This window comes from Lithobates pipiens, unplaced genomic scaffold (genome assembly GCF_037356315.1).
Source record: "Lithobates pipiens isolate NorthernLeopardFrog02 unplaced genomic scaffold, aLitPip1_a1.2 Scaffold_18, whole genome shotgun sequence".
Classification (NCBI taxonomy): domain Eukaryota; kingdom Metazoa; phylum Chordata; class Amphibia; order Anura; family Ranidae; genus Lithobates; species Lithobates pipiens.
This window is the reverse complement of record NW_027507758.1, coordinates 442,311,703-442,332,635: the sequence shown is the minus strand read 5'-3', so window position 1 is coordinate 442,332,635 and position 20,933 is coordinate 442,311,703. Positions and strand designations below refer to the sequence as shown.

Sequence of the window (20,933 nt, the reverse complement as noted above, 5' to 3'; positions counted from 1 at the left end):
GATCGCATGGTGTGAACACCCATGCGATCCGATTCTGCTGCGGGCCAAAAAAAGGGTCCCGTGCGAATTTGCGGCGGGTGCGGCGGGTGTGGCGGGTGCGGCGGGTGCGGCGAATGGCTGAACTCGAATCGCACAGAGATCGGATGTGATTTGCACTGCAGTGCGGTGCGAATCACATTCGTTCTCATAAACCGCTGCAATGTGAACCCAGCCTTAGTGACACTGGCGACGGGGGGTGATCACGGGGTTAAACCTTTATTGGGGGGGTTAGGGGGGTACATTAGAACTAAAGGGGGCTAACCCTAACTGCCCTAACAGTTATTACAGTCACAAATGACACCAATGCAAAAAAAAAATAAAAATAAAAAAAAATGACATTGGTGTCACTGTGACTGGGGGGCAGGGGTAATTGGGGGGGTGATCGGGGGGTAAAGGGGGGGTGTGAGTGTGCCTGGCATGTTCTACTGTGTGTGGGATGTGTTGGTGCAACTCACTGATCCGCTCTCCTCCGTGTCGGAACGAAAAATACCGACACGGAGGAGAGAATACATCACTTCCTCTCCTGTGTTTACATTACAGGAGAGGAAGTGATGTCACCGGGGATTTCCATTCGTCGGGAGCGATCGCGAGGGGGTGGCCATGAATGAATGGCCGTCCCCTCGTCCGGGATCGCTCCCGAACGAAAACCGACCGCCGCAGGCACCGGGCGGGGGCCCGATCGGGCCCCCGACCCGCGGGAGGCAAATCACGTACATGTATGTGATTATGCCTGCCTGTGCCATTCTGCCGACGTACATCGGCGTGAGGCGGTCGGCAAGTGGTTAATTTATAGCATTACACACTAGGGAATTGTTTATGAACTGGATACTTCCTATTTGGCAGTGGTGGTCATCCCAGCATTGAAAAGAACATGATGACATAAAGATCCTTCCTGTTTGTTTAAATAAACACTTGCTAAAAAGTTGAATGCTATAACTGTATATGCAGTTTAAACTAAATCACAAGGTAAAGAAAATTCAATTTTGTATTCTTATTAGTATTAATATTTTTTTAGACTACTTTGGTATCTTGTTATTGTCGTGTTGCACCATCTAGTGGAATATTTCAGCTAGTACAGTGCCAAATTGTCCAAAACTTACTGATTTGTGACATTTACATATTGATATATAACTACGCCTCAACAAAAGAACAAAGGAAAAATGTATAAATGCCATTTGTACTTGACAGGTAAATGCCCAACCCACTAGTTTTTAAAGGAAAAGTTGCTATGAAATAAATGGGCTTCTTCTGGAAATGTAAAAGAATATGTTTGGCTGTCATTTTGATGTTCGGGCTTAAATACATTTAATACATTTAATACACTGACCTAGAACAAGGCAGAACAAAACTTCTGTTTTCCGGGAATTCCAGCTTCTCTTGTTGTAAATAAAAAACTCCCAACTTTCTAATATGGAAAAGGGTCTCATTTTACACAAAATCTTTAAAGGATCATTTGCAATTATGTGGATCATGACGAAGTAAAGAAAAACATTATCAGCGAAACCTAATAGTGCTGTTTTTTTTCTTTTTAGTCCCAACTGATTGGATCGATACAATCATTCTGAAAACTGGATGAAAAGTTAGTGGAATAAAATCACTTAAATAGTATAAAGTATGGTGTAGCGCTTTAACAATTAATAAATGTAAAGTTCATATTAATAGTGGATGAATTCCAGAAAACGGTCAAAGTAGAATCATTATCCATCAATCCATAAAAGAGACAGAAGGGACCACCACCAACACCCGATATTACTGACTCTTACCGTCAGTGCACGTAATAAATGCACATAGGATCAAATTGTAAATGGTCAGATTTCCAGATTCCTCCTTATCCCAATATGATTACTCCACATAGAAAGAACCATCAGAAAGTATAAAAAATGTTTGCACTTCTCAAGACTTCCTCCAATGTGTCCTCAAAAAAATTCAATGGCCACATGCAAAAATGAAAAGAATAGTTTCATTGCGCAGACTTCATGATAAGTAAATCATTCTTTAATAAAAAAATCCCAATAAAATTACACTCGCATTCATCTTAAATGTGAATCTTCAGTATCTTCAGTTCTCTAACCACATGTGAAAGTCTTCATTCCTCAAGGAATGCCAAATCTTCATCCAAAAATGTCCACCTTCGTGCACTCACCACCTTTCCACACTAAAAACTTGCCAGAAGAAATGCTTGTGATTTTAAAGGTATTTTTTTTAAATCACAAACATGTTATACTTGCATTCTCTGTGCAATGGTTTTGCACAGAGCAGTCCCTATCCTTCTCTTCTTTGATTCCCTGAGGGCGGTCTTGTTCCTTCCCCTGCTATGTGCCACTATAGCAAGCCTCTTGTTATACCATTTATTTGCTGGTTGTTTACTGATGCACATCTTTTTTCATAATATTTATTTATGAGCCTATGCACTTTATGGTTACATTTATTCTACTAGAGCCTCCTTATTTACATACATCCCTCACCAGTTCAAATCCAGCTTATCCAGCACTTTGAGGGGAGCATCTTTCAATACTTCTTTAATTAATTCATTTTCTAATTTTCAAGCAATTTGCACATTGTTCTTTCTTCCTTATTTGGCCACTCACACAGGCTCACATTTGAGCCATGCTCTGTGTGTCTATAGGCACACTTCCTGCAAATCCCCAAGTAATGTGGAGCATAAAGAATTAATAAGAAGAAAACGATTGGCTAAACTCAAAAGTGCTTTTTTTCATCACTATTCCCTTTATACTGGCTTTTTAAACAGTAATGTGATAATATAAAGGTCTGTGTAAAAGATTTAGTTTAGTGTAACACTTTTGGTAGTTAAGTATTCAAACATATGCTACAGTCAAACTATAACATTAGCACCGCTAAGAGTGATCTGCAATAAACAAATAAAGTGAATCAATGTTAATTTGTCCAAAACCAATCAAATTGGGAACTATTGAAATGTTCATGAAGGGTATTCTTTCAAAGTTATGATTCTGTCACCACACCACGTAAATAATCGCTCCTATGGTCACGCACTCACCAGAAAAATTCAGAACTTGCGCCTGTCACAATCTGTATCTTTGCATCTGGAATAGCTTCCGTCAATCTAGATGTATCTCTCAACAAAAAACAAATACAAATGTGTGCACATAGCATAATTCCACCATTTATTGAAACCAACCCTTACCTTTACAAATGCACACTTACAATGTATGACATTTTCAAAAGCGTAATAAAAATTCTAAATCCTGTCTCTTAGTCACTTGTCTATCTCTCACCACTCCATGGACTTCACGAAGAGCCAGCACCTGGAAGATCATATAGGGCGGGTGTCTTTAACAGGTCTGGAGCCTTTGAGCTGCAATTTTTCTTCCACTTCACAAAGAGCAGCGGCTTGAGTAGACTGCTGACAGCTAACTGCGTGGTCACATACTGGTGCGTTTCGCCTTCACTTTCCTCAGAGGGCATGCTGTGACGAAGCGTGCTATAAAACATTAGTATTAAACATTCTCTCATCTCATATAGATTGAGTCTGGTGCTAAAATATGTATGATGGATATCGTGCCCTTTGTCTGTCAAGCATATCTTTTGTGGAGGGATATAAAAATGAGTTTATTCTTGTTAATGCCTACTGGCATTAATTTAGCGTTTCCCCACTGAGTGGCACATTTCCCTGTCTCTAGCTAAAGCTAATACTCTTCTTCTTCACTTTTTTAAAATGAAAAAAGATTATGTAAAAGAGACGTATAATCATGATCATGAGGATTACAACCTTAGATTGTTATATACGACATCAAACTCTATTTGTGAATAGTAAATTGATTTAAAAGCTAAGCAAGCCCACAAAATGTAGTTTATTCTATTCATTAAAAAGGTGCAAAGGAAGATTTATCTAATCAGCAAAGAATCATGCTGGTAATTTATACTCACCTGGAGTGATGTAATTTTGCATAACCTTCTACAAATCATAGAGATATACGGCAATATTAATCTCATAGATTGTAATCTCTACCTAGCTGGGCCCTCTGATTCCTCCTGTATTGAATTGTACTGTAACTGTACTGTGTGTCCTAATGTTGTAAAGCACTGCGCAAACTGTTGGTGCTATATAATTGCTGAATAATAATAATAATAATAATATTAGGGATTCTCAAAAAGTTTGAAATTGCCATTTCCTCCATCATCACTAATATTTGTCTCCATTTAAGACATATGTCAGAGCAGATATATTCTTGCAAAGAATGCAGTATGTAGTTTGTTTTTGTTTTTAAAAGGATACTTTGTACATTTTACATAATTGCAGCAATTCCATTTTAGGTCCATGTAGGCCTGTCCCTACTAAGAAACAAGGTGATCCCTTCTGTGCTATCGGGCTGAAATAATGGCTACTGACATAAAGCTAACCTGCAATGATGAAGATCAGTCCACATACTGATAGAATGGCTCCCACTTGTTTGGGTCCTATGGAAAATGCATGTGCTTGTGTGCATGTTTTGTTGGGTTTCAGTGTGCAAGTCAGCAGAAAAAAGAATATTGACCAGCACCTGATTCTGTTGCCCAGCATCAATGCCCATTACCAGGTATTATCTTGCTGTGGAATAACAGCTGTTTTCCTTTTATTTTTGCAGCAAACAAGCAGTGGCAATTCACAAACACACTGTCAAGAACTTGAGCTTATGACTCTTAAGCCGCGTACACACGGGCGGATTGTATGGCCTACTTAGTCCGTCATACAATCCGGACAGTCCGTCATACTTTCGAATGAACGGACTTTACCACACACGGATGCACAAACAATCCGTCGAAAGCTTGCGCGATGACGTGTACAGCGTGTACGACGGGACTAGAAATAGGAAGTCCAATACACAGCAATGCAACCTTTCGCCGTGTAAATCCTTTCTGAGCATGCGCCATTCTTAGTCCGTCGAACTAGCCTACGAGCGGATTGTCCGCTGAAACCAAAGTATGACGGACAGTATTACGAAAATTCCGAAATACTTAGTACGCCAGACTGCATGCTGAAAAAGTCCGCTGAAGCCTACACACGAGCGGACTGTCCGCTGAAATGTGTTTCGACGGACTAAGTTGGCCATACAGTCCGCCCGTGTGTACGCGGCTTTATATATAGTGTTGTATCTAGTCTGTCAAGAGCTAGCTGAAAAACACATAGTACATAGAGAGGTGTAGTTAAAGAGCTACAGAGGAACTTCTTTTTGTGTACTGCATTGTATACGTTACTTGTAAACCCATCTTTGTGTATCCCCATAAATATTCCTGTATTGGAGCATTGCTAGATCCTGGTACCCAGGACACATACCCCTAATCTTATACTAAGTGCCCCAGGCCTTCGCAGTAATGTTGCTGTCACCTCAAGAACGATACTCTGCATGAACGCATCAGAATTTGCTGATTGTCGTTTAATTATTTTAAGCAATAATGATTCACTTGATACTTTATATAAAGCCATGTTATATTTCAGACCAATTATGGTTTTAGTAAAATAGATTATATTGGACCAGATCTGATCCAAAGACAGTGTTTTAATACCAATTAAAGAAAGGCCCAAGTATGAGCTTACACCTAGGTGCACAATATAAAATGTAGGGAAAACAGTGACATTGCAAGGAACTTTTGTAGGGATCTTTTGTGTATCTAGATTCCTTGGTTTTAGATGTCTGCCAGCAAAGGGCCAGATAACGAATAGCAAGAAAGAGTGGAAAGAAAGGGAAATTTAAACCAAAAGGAGGTAATATTATAGTAACTAACCCACTTTTTCTCATGGTATGCTGAATGCACTACAACATTTAAACCCAAGTGTCCAGGTGTGGCCTGGTTCTTTTCAAAAACTAGGGTAACACTACATCTATAGGAGCCACTAAGTAAATTGTCACATCCTTTTCTCTATAGTTTCCTCGCAGCCAAACTCACAATTTCAGGCACTCTTCAGGCTCATTAACCAGTCTAGGGGTATACTTTTTATGAGTAAGTAGGAATTATCCCAGTAAGTAGGAATTTTAATATTTAGGATAAAAGAGTATATACAACATTACATAATAAACTTAAATTTGATCCTAAAATACAAGATAATAGGTATGTAGATATGTTTAAAAAGTTGGTAACACATGGCCTAGAAAATCTCTATATAAAGAAACCCACTAGACAAGTTTATATCAAGGAAGGAATTAAAAACGGAAAAACAGGATGGAATTGGTCATTAAGCCAGCTGACAAGGGGGAAGGGGAATTGTAGTATGGAATCAAAATCAATACAAATCAGTGATGGAAGAATTATTAAAATATGAAGGGACATACAAACTATTGAAAGAAGACCCCACTAAACGAAATAAAAAATAATTAGAAAAGCTAATTAAAGGAGGTAAAACAAAGAGTATATTAAATGAGAAGGAGGAGAAATACCCAATACTGGAAACATGTAGAATCCCCCTTATCTATGCGATCCCTAAGATCCATAAAGACAGTAAAAAATCCTCCAGGTTGACCAATCGTTAATGATATCGATTCACTTACATCTAGGTTAGGACAATATCTAGATTGGTATCTCCAACCCTTAGTAAAAAACAAACAAGCGTATTTAAAAGATGCAAAGCGTAAATTACAGATCATTAACAATATATATATGTATCTCAGCTCATACTCTCATGCACATTGGACATAGCATCCCTATATACAAACATCGACCATAAGGGAGCTATTATTGCAGCAAAATGGGCTTTGACTAAAGATAAAAGTTTAGATAAGCAACATAAAAGTTTATAGTGGACTGCCTTAATTTTTGTCTTGATTCAGAATCAGTATTATATACAAACTAAAGGGGTTGCTATGGGAGCAAGATTTGCCCTAAGCATCGCTAATCTATATATATGGCCAAAAATAGGAAAAAAATACTTCAAAATCCACCCCACCAACTTAAGTTATATAATGGATTTATTGATGATCTTATATTATTCTGGGAAGGTAGTGAACAAACTTTAAAAGACTTTCTGGAAAATATTAATAATAATAACAAAAATATATGTATTTCATGGGAATATAGTTATAGGACAGAGGTCTCAAACTGGCGGCCCTCCAGCTGTTGCAAAACTACAAGTCCCATCAGACATTGCAAGGCTGACAGTTATAAGCACAACTCCCACAAGCAGAGGCATGATGGGACTTGTAGTTTTGCAACAGCTGGAGGGCCACCAGTTTAACAACCCTGTTATAGGAGCATTCATTTTTTGGATCTGGAAATTATTAAAGAGGGCAACAGCCTATTAACAAAAACATATTTTATTTTATTTTATTATAAAAAAATACCGTAATGCATAAATACCACAAAATAGTTGCCATCACAGACCATGGTTTGTTAATGTACCCAAAGGTCAATTCCTCAGAATCAAGAGGAATTGTACCAATGAATAGGATTATGAAGCTCAATCTGCATAAGATTTAGTAGTAGAGGATATGATCATCGGTTTATTGAGAGAGAAAGGAATGAAGTGAGACGAAGGAATAGATAATTATTACTGGAGGATAAAATGGTACACAGTAGGAAGGAACAACCCATGGTCATAATTATGGATTCTAATCTCCAACACAAATGTAGAGAGGATAATATATAAATACTGGGATATGATATGATAATATCTTAAAAAACATAGTTCCAGATAAGCCCAAATTTGAATATAAAAGGGCTCCCAACTTTAGAGATAATGTAATGGATGTGATTAATGGAACCATGAAACGTCTATTCCAATGTATATATGAGAACATGTTTTATATGCCTGACATATCAGCATAGGCATTGTTAGCATGGGGCTATAAAGGCTGGAGCCCCGAATGTGTGACCAATAGCCCCCAGTGTCAGAGAAGGAGAGGAAATAGATCAGCAGCGGCGGCAGTTTACCTGTGTCTGTGACACAACCTCTGAGTGTGCTTCCATATTGCAGCCCTGTCATTGACTGACAGTAAGCAGAGTGATATGCCCAGGAGATTGCCAGAGAAGCAACGCTCCCCCTTCTCCCTCACCCTCAACCTCCAGTCATGCTGGATAATGGCCCCCCTTTCCTGTTCATCATTGACCTGAGCAGCCTTTCCTAGTCCAGCATCATCTTGTGTGTCACCTTTCTTCTCTGCTGAGTCCCCGTGTCCCTTGCACGCAGCCTTTGAGTGTTTGGATCTCCCAGGGTGTATAGAGTATGTTTATGTGATAGAGGCTGTGATCTCTTTCCTCTGTGCTATCTCCATAGCAGAATCAGATTACAGCTCAACATTGTGCTTCTTTATGTTATTATTTTCCTTTCAATAAGCAGCAGCTTGTGTCTAGCCTCCCCCTCTCCCCCTCTCTTTTTCTCCCTCTCCCCCCTTCTCCCTCCCTCTCTCTCTCCCTCTCTCTCTCTTCCTCCCTCCCTCTCTCTCCCTCCCTCCCTCTCTCTCTCTTCCTTCCTCTCTCTCCCTCCCTCCCTCTCCATCCCTCTCTCTCTCGCTTACTCTCTCCCTCTCTCTCTCCCCTCCCTCCATCTCTCTCCCTCTCTCTCCCCCTCTCTTTTTCTCCCTATCTCCCCTCCCTCCCTCTCTCTCCCTCTCTCTCTTCCTCTCTCTCCCCCCTTCTCTCTCTTCCTCCCGCCTTCCTTCTCTCTCCTGCCCTCCCTCTCTCTCCCTCCTTCTCTCTTCATCCCTCTACCCTCCCTCTCTCTCCCTCCCTCTCTCCCCCTCTCCCCTCCCTCTCTCTCTCCCACCCTTCCTATCTCCCTCCCTCATCCTCACTCTCTCTCTCCTCCCTCTCCCCCTCTCTCTCTCCCTCCCTCCCTCCCTATCTCTCTCACCCTCTCTTTTCTCCCTCTCTCCCCCTCCCCTATCTTTCCCTCCCCCCTCTCTCTCTCTCTTCCTCCCTCTATCCCCATCTCTCTCCCTTCCTCTCTCTCCCTTCCTCTCCCTCCCTCTCCCTCCTACCCTCTCCCTCCCTCTCCCCCTCCCTCTCCCTCCTACCCATTCCCCTCCCTCTCTCCCTCTCTCCCCTCCCTCCCTCTCTCTCTCTCCCTCCCCCTCCCTCTGCCTCCCTCCCCCTCACTCTCTCCCTCCCCCCTCTCTCTCTCCCTCCCTCCCTCCCTATCTCTCTCCCTCCCTCTCTCTCTCCCCCTCTCTTTTTCTACCTCTCTTCCCTCCCCTCTCCCCCTCTCTCTCTCTTCCTCCCTCCCTCTCTCCCCCTCTCCCTCCTACCCTCTCTCCCCTCCCTCTCTCTCTCCCTCCCTCCCACTCCCTCCATCTCTCTCCCTCTCTCTCTCTCCCCTCTCTCTCCCTCCCTCTCTCTCCCTCCCTCTCCCTCCCCCTCTCTCTCCCCTCTCTCTCCCTCCCCCTCTCCCTCCCTATCTCCCTCTCTCGCTCCCTATCTCCCTCTCTTGCTCCCTATCTCCCTCTTTCCCTATCTCCCTCTCTCTTGCCCCTCTCTTTTTCTCCCCCTCTCTCTCTCTTCCTCCCTCCCTCTCTCTCCCTCCCCTCCCTCCCTCTCTCTCCCTCCCTCTCCCTCCCCCTCTATCACCCCCCCCTCTCTCCCCCTCTCTCCCTCCCCCTCTCTCTCTCTCCCTCCCTTCCTCTCCCTCCCCCCTCCCTCCTACCCCCTCTCTCCTCCCTCTCTCTCTCTCTCCCTCCCACTCCCTCCCTTTCTCTATCCCTCCCTCTCTCTCTCCCTCCCTATCCCTCCCTCTCCCCCATCTCTCTCCCTTCCTCTCCCCCTCTCTCCCTCCCTCTCTCTCCCTCCCTCTCACACCCTCTCCCCTCCCTCTCTCTCTCTCCCTCCCTCCCCCTCCCTCTCTCCCCCCCTCTCTCCCCCCCCCCCTCTCTCTCCCTCCCCCTCGCTCTCCCTCCCTCCCTATCTCCCTCTCTCTCCCCTCTCTCCCCCTCCCTCCCTCTCCCTCTCTCTCCCTCCCTCTCTCTCTCCCCCTCTCTCTCACCCTCCCCCCTCTCTCCCATTCCTCCCCCTCTCCCTCTCTATTTCTCTCCTTTCCTCCCTCCCTCTCTATTTCTCTCCCTTCCTCCCTCCCTCTCTCTCCCTCCCTCTCTCTCCCTCCCCCTCTCTCTCCCTCCTCCCTCCCCCTCCCTCTCTCTCCCTCCCTATCTCTCCCCCTCCCTCTCTCTCCCCCTCTCTCGCCCTCCATCTCTCGCCCTCCCTCTCTCTCCCTCTCTCTCCCTCCTCCCTCCATCCCCCTCCCTCTCTCCCCCTCCCTATCTCTCTTCCTCCCTCTCTCTCCCCCCCTCTCTCTCACCCTCCCTCTCTCTCCCTCACCCTCTCTCTCCCCCCTCTCTCCCCCCCTTCCTCCCTCTCTATTTCTCTCCCTCCCTCCCTCTCCCCCTCCCTCTCTCTCCCCCTCTCTATCCCCCCCCCTTCCTCCCTCCCTCCCCCCCCTCCATACAAATGACGTATCTCTTAATCTTTAATGGAATTGTATACAAATCTTGAGAAGCGGAAATATTAAACAGATTTTTTTTTATTCTGAACTGAGTGTCAGCTTAATCACTTCAAAGCATACATGCTTTTATATTCAATCTGATCAGGGGTAGATATAATAATATCGGACTTTTGTTCTGAATCCAAAACAATAAAATAGTCAGAAATGTAGTGGAACCACCCATAACCAATAAGGTGACTATTTTTGATGGTAAAGGTTTTTATGCCTGTGGGAGGTGACACAGTTGTAAGCAGGCTACTCACAATATAAGAAAAAGGGACAAATTTGGTAATAAAAATAATGGGAAGGAATATACTTTAAAACAGAGGTCTCAAACTGGCTGCCCTCCAGCTGTTGCGAAACTACAAGCCCCATCATGCTTCTGCCTGTGGGAGTCATGCTTGCAATGGTCATCCTTACAATGCCTCTTGGGACTTGTAGTTTCCCAACAGCTGGAGGGCCGCCAGTTTGAGACCTCTGCTTTTAAATATTTTATATCATGCAACTCAGAGGGGGATGTTTATGATTTGTAATGTCCATGTAGCATGATTTATGTGGGGAGGACCAATAGGGCCATGCATGTAAGAATCAAAGAACATGTCTATCAAATAGCAAAGGGTAAAAAAGAACACAACTTATATCAGCATTTAAGATCACAGCATAATAGGAATGTAAAGGGGATGCAATTGTGGGGACTAGAAAGATATAGGAGTCATTGGAGGGGTAGTAATAAGATCAAAACATTGAGTCAAAGAGAATTATGGTGTGTTTGTGAATTGGGATCATTAGTACCCAGGGGCCTCAATAAAGAGTTTGATCTTAACTGTATTATAAATCATTTTTTAATGCGTATTGTTTTATATATAATAATAAAATCCTTAAAGATAGGAACAACTACAATAAAATGGTAAACGTTTGCTTATATGTAAGTCTACAGGAAAATGGAGCCTGTATACATCAATTAGTGGCTACAAGAAAATGGTGGTGGGAGCCAATATATAAGTATAAGGGAATTCGTCAGCCAATCATATCTCCCTGAGGAAGTCACAAGTAGTGACAAAACTAGTAGGAGGAGTCTGAAAGGCTGACGAACGGGGAACATGGAAGTACAGGCTGTGGTATACGGATGGAGGTTCCACCGCTGACCGTAGCTGCAGAACTGGGGCACAGGTGAAACACTTGTCCCTGTATGAGTGGTATACGGTGTATATGAATGCCTGATTTAAGGTTTTAAAATGTGAGTGTATATATGTCATATGGCCAAATAAAATTTTTAAAAAGGATAAAACACTATTGTATGGCTTTGATTGCTTTACATGATATATTCTGGATTGGAGTTTGTTCTTTAACTAAGAATTACAGGAAGGTACTACACTGTCTTTGGTATGACCCTAAATAAAACTTCAGTTAGAAACTGCTAAAATGTGACTCTGGGCTGCATACTAGTTTTAGAGGTAGAGATGTCATTCACATGGGATGAATAGGTTCAGCTTTGCTGTGCTAAATTAGAATAGAAAAAAACAGAAGATAGCAGCTTCCATTTGATGATTTTATCGTGGCCTGGTTTGTTTTTAAAACGGTGTGTCAGCTCTTCTCCCATGAACGGATACACTCATAAACCTGTACAGTAGTTCAAATAGAGCTTTTTATTATTTTGCTTACTTTCAATTCTTCTTCTTATAGATGCATTTACATAATGTTATTTACATTGACAAACATTTCTGTACAACATGTTTTAAATATGTTACTATGTAGAATAATATAAGCTTAGGTAGATTTTCACATTTCCTTATATATTATTTTCATTAGCGGCTGCTCAAATAACATACTATACAATATTTAAGAACACAATGCAATTCAGGTAATAAGAAAACAGATTTAACACTATAGCGGTACAAACTTGAAGATGGTTCACATTTCAAAAGCTATTTGAAAAGACAATGACATGGAACGCCTGACAACATTTAAAGCAAACCTGTGATCACTCATTTAAGCTGCCTCTAGTCCATAAAGTAGCCAGATCCTAATTCCATCTTCATATTTTTTTCACAGTGTCCCAGAATCTCAGAAAACTGGTTTTAGTATTCAGTACATAATGTGATCAGAGATACGTTATTATGCTGGTCATATTCTGTCTCATATTGTGATCAGAGTTCACATGACAATACCCGAGATCACCCTCCCAATGGCTACCAAATGCTAAAGATGGTCTCAATGGACTTTGGGAATGCTTGGGGCAAGGTGAGCCAGAACATTGCCATGCAACGGCCCACTGGAAATAATCTGAGGATGCATGTTCTACTGAGTCCAGGCTCCACTTATTATGCAAGCAGAGCCCATAGGTTCACTTTTATATTAAAGTGGAGTTCCAACTGTGAATTTTTTTTTCTTTTTTTGGATGAATATCTTCATTTTTAAAGACTTACTATTAGCACTCAAGTTTCTCTTTTTAATCGCTGCTCGATTGCTGATTTAATTGAGCAAGATATGTTTTATTCCTTCTTCTTGCCACTTTCCATCTTGCTTGTGGGCATGTGAAGCCCACAAGCACTATCTTCTGGGCTCTGGTGCAGCTGAGAGACCAGCATGTACCGCCCGTTCTCGCGCATGCACAATATGTACGCCGCAGCGTTGTACACTTCTGACACTGCCATTACAACGGGTGGCATCCTCGGAAGTGCCTGCCCCCATTGTGATGGCAACAAAGCCCTCGGTGCTGCCCAGTGATTCCTGGGAAATGATGACAGACATCTCCCAGGAGCACTAGCGAGCATGGGAAATTACATCAGGTGCCAGGGAGAGGAAGAGGCAGATTATGAGAGACTCCTTAGCAACAGACATGAGTAAAAAAAATAAAAATGTTTTCCAAATGTTGTTAATTGTGTTTGATGCTGCTGAATAATGCAAACTTAATTTTATGAGCGGAACTCCACTTTAAAGAGCGTATTTATAAAACTGCGAATGTGACTTTCAACACACATTCACTGATGGTGAATCAATCACTGCCATTTGAAATGCATTCACCTGGAAGATTCACCTGCAGTGAATGTCAGATTTGCTGCTTTATAAATATACTCCTAAGCATGTTTTAAACAAAGAACACATATATAATAAAGCAAAGAAAATGTCACAGCTTTAAAATTAAAATCTAGAAATACAAAAATAATAATACATTTTTTTTAAGAGGACTACTCTTTTGAAATATTTCTGGAGGACTGCCACAGTCTTTGAATGTGTGTTCACACTTGAGCACAGACTGGCATTTTCTGCACTAGAAAAACACTAGGCCCTGCAAAAGCACACAGAAAACAATTGTTTAATATATGCCCTGTACACATTAGTACATAGGAAGCAGGAGATTAAATTGTGCAAATGAAGAGAATGTCTCCATTTTTTCCAAACTTTGTGTCACTTTGGAGTTGATTTACTAAAACTAGAGAGTGCAAAATATGATGTAGCTCTGCATAGATACCAATCAGCTTATATTTTTTTTTGTAAAAGCTTAATTGAACAAGCTGAAGTTAGAAGCTGATTGGCTACCATGCACAGCTGCACCAGATTCTGAGTGATCCCGTTTTAGTAAATCATCCCCATTGTGACATTTCGGTAAGAAAATAAAGATCTTTCATTGAAAAAACTGATATCAACCTGCACAGAATACAGATCAGTTTCCTGTGTGGGTAGTGTGAATGGGTCCTGATTGTCAAACTTCAAAACTGTATTGGCTAAGGTGAATACAATTGCTAGTGTATGAAATGTATTTAGCTATAGCAGTCAATTTTCATCTTTTCCAGTGTGCATTAGGGACTAAGGGCTAGGCTGCAGAATGCAGTTTTGAGTTACTGGTTGACTGAATGTTAGTTTTCACCCACTGCCCTACCACACAAAATGTAACATAGTCAGGTTTAAAGATGAAGTTTATTCTGCTTACATTTTGCATTCCTCAGTTCCTATGGTAAAAGATTAGATGATACTAGTTTCCAGCCAGGAAATGAGAGGGACTCTATCTGACTTGCTGCAGCTTCTAATGCACACTGTGAGAAGCTTACAGTATGTAGTGAAATCAGAGTAAGCAATTTCAGTAAAAAATAAAGGAGCCTATACAGCTGCACAAATCTGAAGTTAAGGTTGGATTTCAGCTGTAAAAAATGGCTTAAAATGATATATTTTGGTGTTTATTGATGACTTCCCTGCAAAAATACTAACTGCGCTCCAGTCTTGCCGAGTCACTAACTAACACTGTCCTAGGTCAGTGACTGAGAAAGTACTGAAGACAGAGACTGCCACATATGCAACATTTTCTGAAAGAGATCAGCAATGACAATCTGTCAATCTGTCATTATTCTGTCATAATAGATGTCCTTTAAAGGGGACCTATAGTCATATAACATTCCCTGTGCCCCCTCCCTGGCTTTAATCATAAACAGGTTTATAGCGTTAATAAATAAATTTACAGTAAGGTCACAAAAAGTGACTACTAATACCTTTCTTCTTAATTAAAATACCTTTTCTGATCTCGGGAAGTGCTTTGATCAAGGTGCATGCTGTAACTGCAGCTTCCACTGCTCAGCTAGACATCAGGCCCCAAAGAATGCCATTATTGGCAGCCAAGGCACACTCATTGGTTAGGGGTCTCCAGTTGTTCAGGAACTCCAATTCCCATCATGCCTTGTCATAACTGTGAATGTCAGAGTTTTACAATGCCTCATGGGATGTGTAGTTCTGCAACAGCTGGAGGGCCACAGTTTGGAGATCCCTAGGGGACATCTATGACATAGAATATTGCTGGTTAAAGCAGAAGTGGAGGCTGCAATTATAGCTAACTCTCAGGGTCAACGTGTTTCCTTGGTGGCACATAAGTGGATTTGATTAACTCAGGGCCAATGTTAGGAATCATGAGGCCCTGTACAGCCTTCCTGATGATAAATAAAAAAAGTCCCTCCTCAGTTTCCACATCCCAGGCCCCCCTGTTGACCTGATGGGGCCCAGGAAAATGTATCATAATCCCAGGTAAGCTAGTAGGAGCACAGGGGGCGGTCTAGTAAAATTAATTTTGGCAACTGTGAACAATAAAGCGGCCCTGGGCCCCCCATTTAGCTGATGAGGCTCGGGCCCAGTACAACAGGAATAGTTGTATTGCCTTATCAGCAGCCCTGGGTTAACTAGAAAGATACCTGCAGGCAGCTTTAAATGCCGGTTTTGGCTTCTAAGCTGTAACTTTAGTCATTAAACTTAGAATCTGAACTTTTTAATTTATACCAAACACTTGGTCATGGATCCAGCCTCCCATTAGGATTTGAATATACAGTATCTCCCAAAAGGAGTAAGTACTTTAGGAACTTCAGGGATAGGAGCACAAGGGAACTAGGCACTCAAAGAATTTTCCACTTGTGCTCCAGAGAGAAAATCTATGAAACATGGACTGTGCATGATGCTTGAGTGCAGGTTTGGAATTGTATGCATAAAACAATGTACAGTACACATGTACTGTTTTAACAATGATGTTAAGTGGGTTTTCTGTATCTCTTGTTCTCAGTCTTTTTATCATTCTTTCTACTACCTTTTACAAATTTAAATTTTACAACATAAACTGACACCCCATAGGTAAATGAGCAGGATTACATGAGTTGTGATGTATCTTTATTTTGTTTCCCCCTTATGTGATCAATTTCTGTATGTTGCAGTGACTGAAATGTGTCTCCTAATCTTACTGTTGTTATTAGGAGACTGACAATTGCTGTTTACCTAGCTACCGTTACAATTAAATGTAAATACGTTTGCTATGGGATGCTTAGTAATTCTATGTGAAGTACGAAAGCGTGACCGCTAGTCAGTCTCGTGTAACAATGAGTACAGAATCCAAGTCTGTGTTCTTCCACAGCTGTATTTGCCCTGGATTTGTTTCTTTTCATAGTAACATCTACAGAAGTGAACCTTGCATAACAGAGACCACTCCTTGGCACAGGATATGTGCAGGAGATGTCCTCTTTTCATAGAGGATTTGGAATACTTCTCTTACTTTTTTTGCTAGTTTACTCTGCATGCCAAGGCAACCTCTTTACAAACAACATTCATTTTATTCAGGAAGGCAACACAAAGAGCAGTAATGATGTATAATGCCATAGCACAGCATCCAGCTTGATTAACATTTACTATATGCATATTTTTGATTGGTTGCTATAGGTTACTGCACTTCAGACATTTGCATTGCTTCTGCTTTTAACAAGGCTGAAAGTTATATACCCTGTATTGTCAAAAGCATTGGGACACCTGCCTTTACACGCACATGGACTTTAATGGCATTCCAGTCTTAGTCTGTAGGGTTCAATATTGATTTGCCCACCCTTTGCATCTATAACATCTTCAACTCTCCTGGGAAGGCTGTCCACAAGGTTTAGGAGTGTGTCTATGGGAATGTAACATAGTCAGGTTTATTCACCTTTGGGATGAATTTGAGCGGAGACAGCAAGCCAGGTCTTTTTGTCCAACATCTGTCCCTGACCTCACAAATGCGCTTCTGGAAGAATGGTCAAACATTACCATAGACACACTCTTAAACCCTGTGGTCAGCCTTCCCAGAAGAGTTGAAGCTGTTATAGCTGCAAAGGGTGAGCCAACTCAATATTGAATGCTATGGACTAAGACTGGGATGCCATTAAAATTCATGTGCGTGTAAGGGCAGGTGTCCCAATACTTTTGACAATATCGTGTATTTAAGCCTGGTTTATAAGATGATTTCTAAGCTGAGTCCCCTCCACTTACCACCCCATCTGCTTTTATGTCCGCTAAACGGTTCTGGACTAGGAAATGAAAGATGATTAGGTCTTAGCCAGTGATAAGGGATGTAGGGCCTCCAGTAGTAAAGAGAGAAAAATTATGGCAAAAAGCATGTACATAAAACACAGCTATGCTCTTTATTAAAATAAATATGAAAAACTAAAATAAATAAAAAGTTGAGGTGAGCCTGGTCACCTGCACTGTCAAGATCAAATGGCTGGCCTCTCGCCCACTCACAGTTCTCTCTGCTGGATTAAGCAGGGTGAATTCTGTGATGTACAACAGGATTCACACCATGGCTGGCCTTTTATGAATGGTTGAAAAATACAGTGGTGTGGTGTGGAGTAGCTTAGCTATGTATAGTGTAGAACAGATATAGATATCCACTGTTTGTTGTAGATGATTCCCTAAATAAACAGTTTTTATTTAATAGTTTCTGCTTTTAGACAGGGTTTCAGTTTTAAATGTGTAAATATAGTCTGAAGTGTCTTTTATTAACACTGAGAAGTAAAATAACTATGATCGCCAAGTATTTCCAGCAATTAATGCTTTCAAGAAAAAATGTCAACTTTGGCACTCTTTCTATTAGATGGTTTGTTAGTTTCTTGGCAGATCACTATTACAAAATAACATACAATTAAGTATCAGGCTGTTTTAGCTTTGTGAATTTAGTCTACATATATCTTATGAAGATAGAACCAAAATTGACTTAAAAGCTAATTGTATAGCGAGCGGAATTGACCAGGGCCTAGGATTGTAAGATTATAGACAGCAAGAAAACAACCCCTTGATTAAACATTTGTATTACCTTGCTTTCTTCTGAGTCTTCATAAGAAAAGTGTATATTCTTATAAATTAAGATTTGTGGAATTTTGTAGTCAACAATTAGCCAATCAATTACCATTTCTGTTCTGATGAAATTACATTTAAACCCATCCATTGGCAACATTTAAGGCAGCAGATATTCATTCAGTCACTGAGAGCCTGCACAAATAACATGCTACATACATTTTCTAAACTCTCTTTGGGGATGTCTACTTTACCCTTTTAGGAATTACAACACTTACAACAGATAGTTACACAGTTGTCCACATTTAACTCCATAACGTTTCTGTAGGTATTCATGAGTTATTATACCGCTTTGTACTAGTGCAAGCTTTGTACTAGGGCATTCTCATTAAACTCCTGATGGTTCCTAAATGACCACATTCCGTTTAGCGTGATCACGTTGTGTTTTGCATTGCAAGTGCAGATACAGAGAAGTCCATTGAAAAGCGAGATGTTTATTCCAAGTGTATTAATCCAGCTTTCACTCAGTCTTCAGAATAATAGTTTGTTTTATACCTTGGTTTTATTTTCATTTCTCACTTTCCCTATAAATACCTCCTATGTATGGATTCACCATAAGAATGCATAACTTATACTAATCCAGGCTGGGTGGAGGACACTCTAAAAGTCTTCTCAGTTTCTTGAAGTTTGTCTTCTATGTGCAGTTTTTTAAAGAGCATTTGTCGAAAGGGTTGGCACATAAAAAAATAAATTATAGGGTCAAGACATACATTGGCAGCTGATAAAAGCAGTGTCACCTCTTTGACATAAAACAGATTGTTTTTATATTGACAGCTGTAACCTTTGGAGGCAGTTTGGCTTATGGTGTATGGAATTCGGCAAATGTGGTAAGGAACAAAACAGATGAAGAACACAACTAAAATACTGTATATATTCCGCGTAGACTTTCTGCCAGCATTTGAACCTCTTTTGAACCTTTGGTGAGATTGGTATATTTTCCTTGATATTGAAGCATAAAATATAAGAAGAAGGATAAGCACAATAACAAATATACTTATGCATATATAATTAGAAGCCTGATGCCATTGGATGCCCAAATAGCTTTTTAGTTTGGCACAAGTTGGGTTTGTTTTTTCGTCAACAGTTTTGTTGGTCAGTATCATATTTGGGATAGAAATAAAAGCCATACCTGCCCATATTATTGCTGAGATGACCTTACTGTGATATACATTTTGAAAGGAAGAGTTATTCATGGGTCTCACAATCTTATAATAACGATCAAAACCAAGAATACCCAAAAATATGATTCCAATGTACATATTCAGGTAAAACACAACTGCTGAATATCTGCAGACAAACAGACGTAATTGCAAATTTCCTAATCCAGCATCGCTTATGATTTTCATGGGGAATGTCAGAGTCATTAAAAGGTCGGCAATCACAATGTTTTTCAAGTACACAATGAAGCTCCTGTTACTGGGAATGTAGCAGAAGATCCACAAGTTCATCCCATTTAGGAAGAAGCCAATGATAAAAACAAAAGTGTACATGGTGGGCAGAACCTTGGTTATTACATCTGCATTTGGATAGCATCTTTCTGGAATAGTAGAATTGGATTCTGTGAAATTCATTTTTAATTTCAAGATAGATGTATTTTTTTAATTGACTATTTTATTACAGCACTAACAATAGTGAGATATGTGCAGAATGATAACAGGAACTGAAGTTTGCTCCTAATGGATCCCAATCTAATTTGTGAGCTTTTAGTTAAAAAGGTGCAGATAAAAAATGCAGTAAACAAATTATGGTTAATTCAGATGGTGATTGCCTTCTTTTTTTCACATTAGGGTGAGTCTTCTGCTTTGTCGAATGTGATATTAATTTTAAATAGGAATATGGCCATTATCCATAATTATGATCATGGAGAACAAAAGCTCTCTTGTTATGCTTGTAGAAATTCAAATAACTTGTTTCTGAAGCATTCAAAACTTTGTGGAAGTTGTTTGTATTGGATGTGTTGTGTTTAGGGATAGGAGTAGATCATTTCCCAGTAGATGGATTTCTGTCCAGGTGGAAATTTTTTCTTCAATGCTGATTCATCTTCCCTTAGTTTAATGTTTTCTATGGCCTCTGCTTCCAGTAGGAGCTGCAAAGACAAAGAAAGGCATTGTAGCTTTATTTAAGTAATTGTTTTCCACTTAGAAATTTTTAGACATAGTGCCCAACAGCCTATATTTGTTCCTTGAAGTAGACCTTACAGTAAATTTACAAGTCTGCATGAATAAATTCCTGTCATAATATACATCAGTAGCATAAAAAAAAAAAAAGTAGTCCTTGAGCTCCAGTCAAGTAAATTTGCCGAGAGAGAGATAATGTCATCAATCTGCAAAAGGCAGGAGAAATCATCCTCCTCTACCTCAGTGATTAGACTGCAAGATTGTCATTTTATAGCAAGTCACAAGATTGGAGGCTACAGTGAGATCCAAGATTTACACGACTGGATTATCTCTAAGCCAGCATCTAAGGCCGATGACACACAAGCAGTTTTCTGGCAGCATTTCCACCCATTTGTTATAGCGATTTGTCACTTTAACAAAAAGAAAAACGTAACAATTCTCTATGGGAACACTAACCGTGAATTTTTTTAAGTGATTTGTTGCTCTGACGCTCAGCGAGATTGGGTGATCCAAATAATCACTAGTGACTATCACTCTTAATGCTTTTCTATGGAATGTTGCAGTGATCGCTAGTTACAAATCGCTGTTCATTTCTGGCATTAGCAATTTGTAGCAAGATTAATCTCTGTGAAAAAACACCAATGTGCCATCAGCCTAAATCAAGAAAGTTAATGCTAAATCTGAAAAAAAGGCAGTGATGGTCTTTTGATAAGAAAGGCAGATAAAGGTAT

The 20,933-nt window shown here is 40.6% G+C and overlaps 2 protein-coding genes across 7 annotated transcripts in view; one reads left to right on the top strand and one right to left on the bottom strand.

Moving 5' to 3' along the window:
* The window catches only part of MED12L (mediator complex subunit 12L), a 740,921-nt gene that overhangs the window by 256,557 nt on the left and 463,431 nt on the right, over nucleotides 1-20,933 (top strand). The window lies entirely within an intron of this gene.
* P2RY14 (purinergic receptor P2Y14) overlaps nucleotides 12,087-20,933 on the bottom strand; it is an 84,303-nt gene continuing 75,456 nt past the window's right edge. For all 4 annotated transcript variants that reach the window (XM_077488167.1, XM_077488168.1, XM_077488164.1 and 1 more), the window contains one exon: nucleotides 12,087-20,171. In XM_077488167.1, coding sequence (XP_077344293.1) covers nucleotides 18,655-19,656 — 1,002 coding nt within the window. In that variant the 5' untranslated portion in view covers nucleotides 19,657-20,171 and the 3' untranslated portion in view covers nucleotides 12,087-18,654. The remainder of the gene's footprint in view (nucleotides 20,172-20,933) is intronic.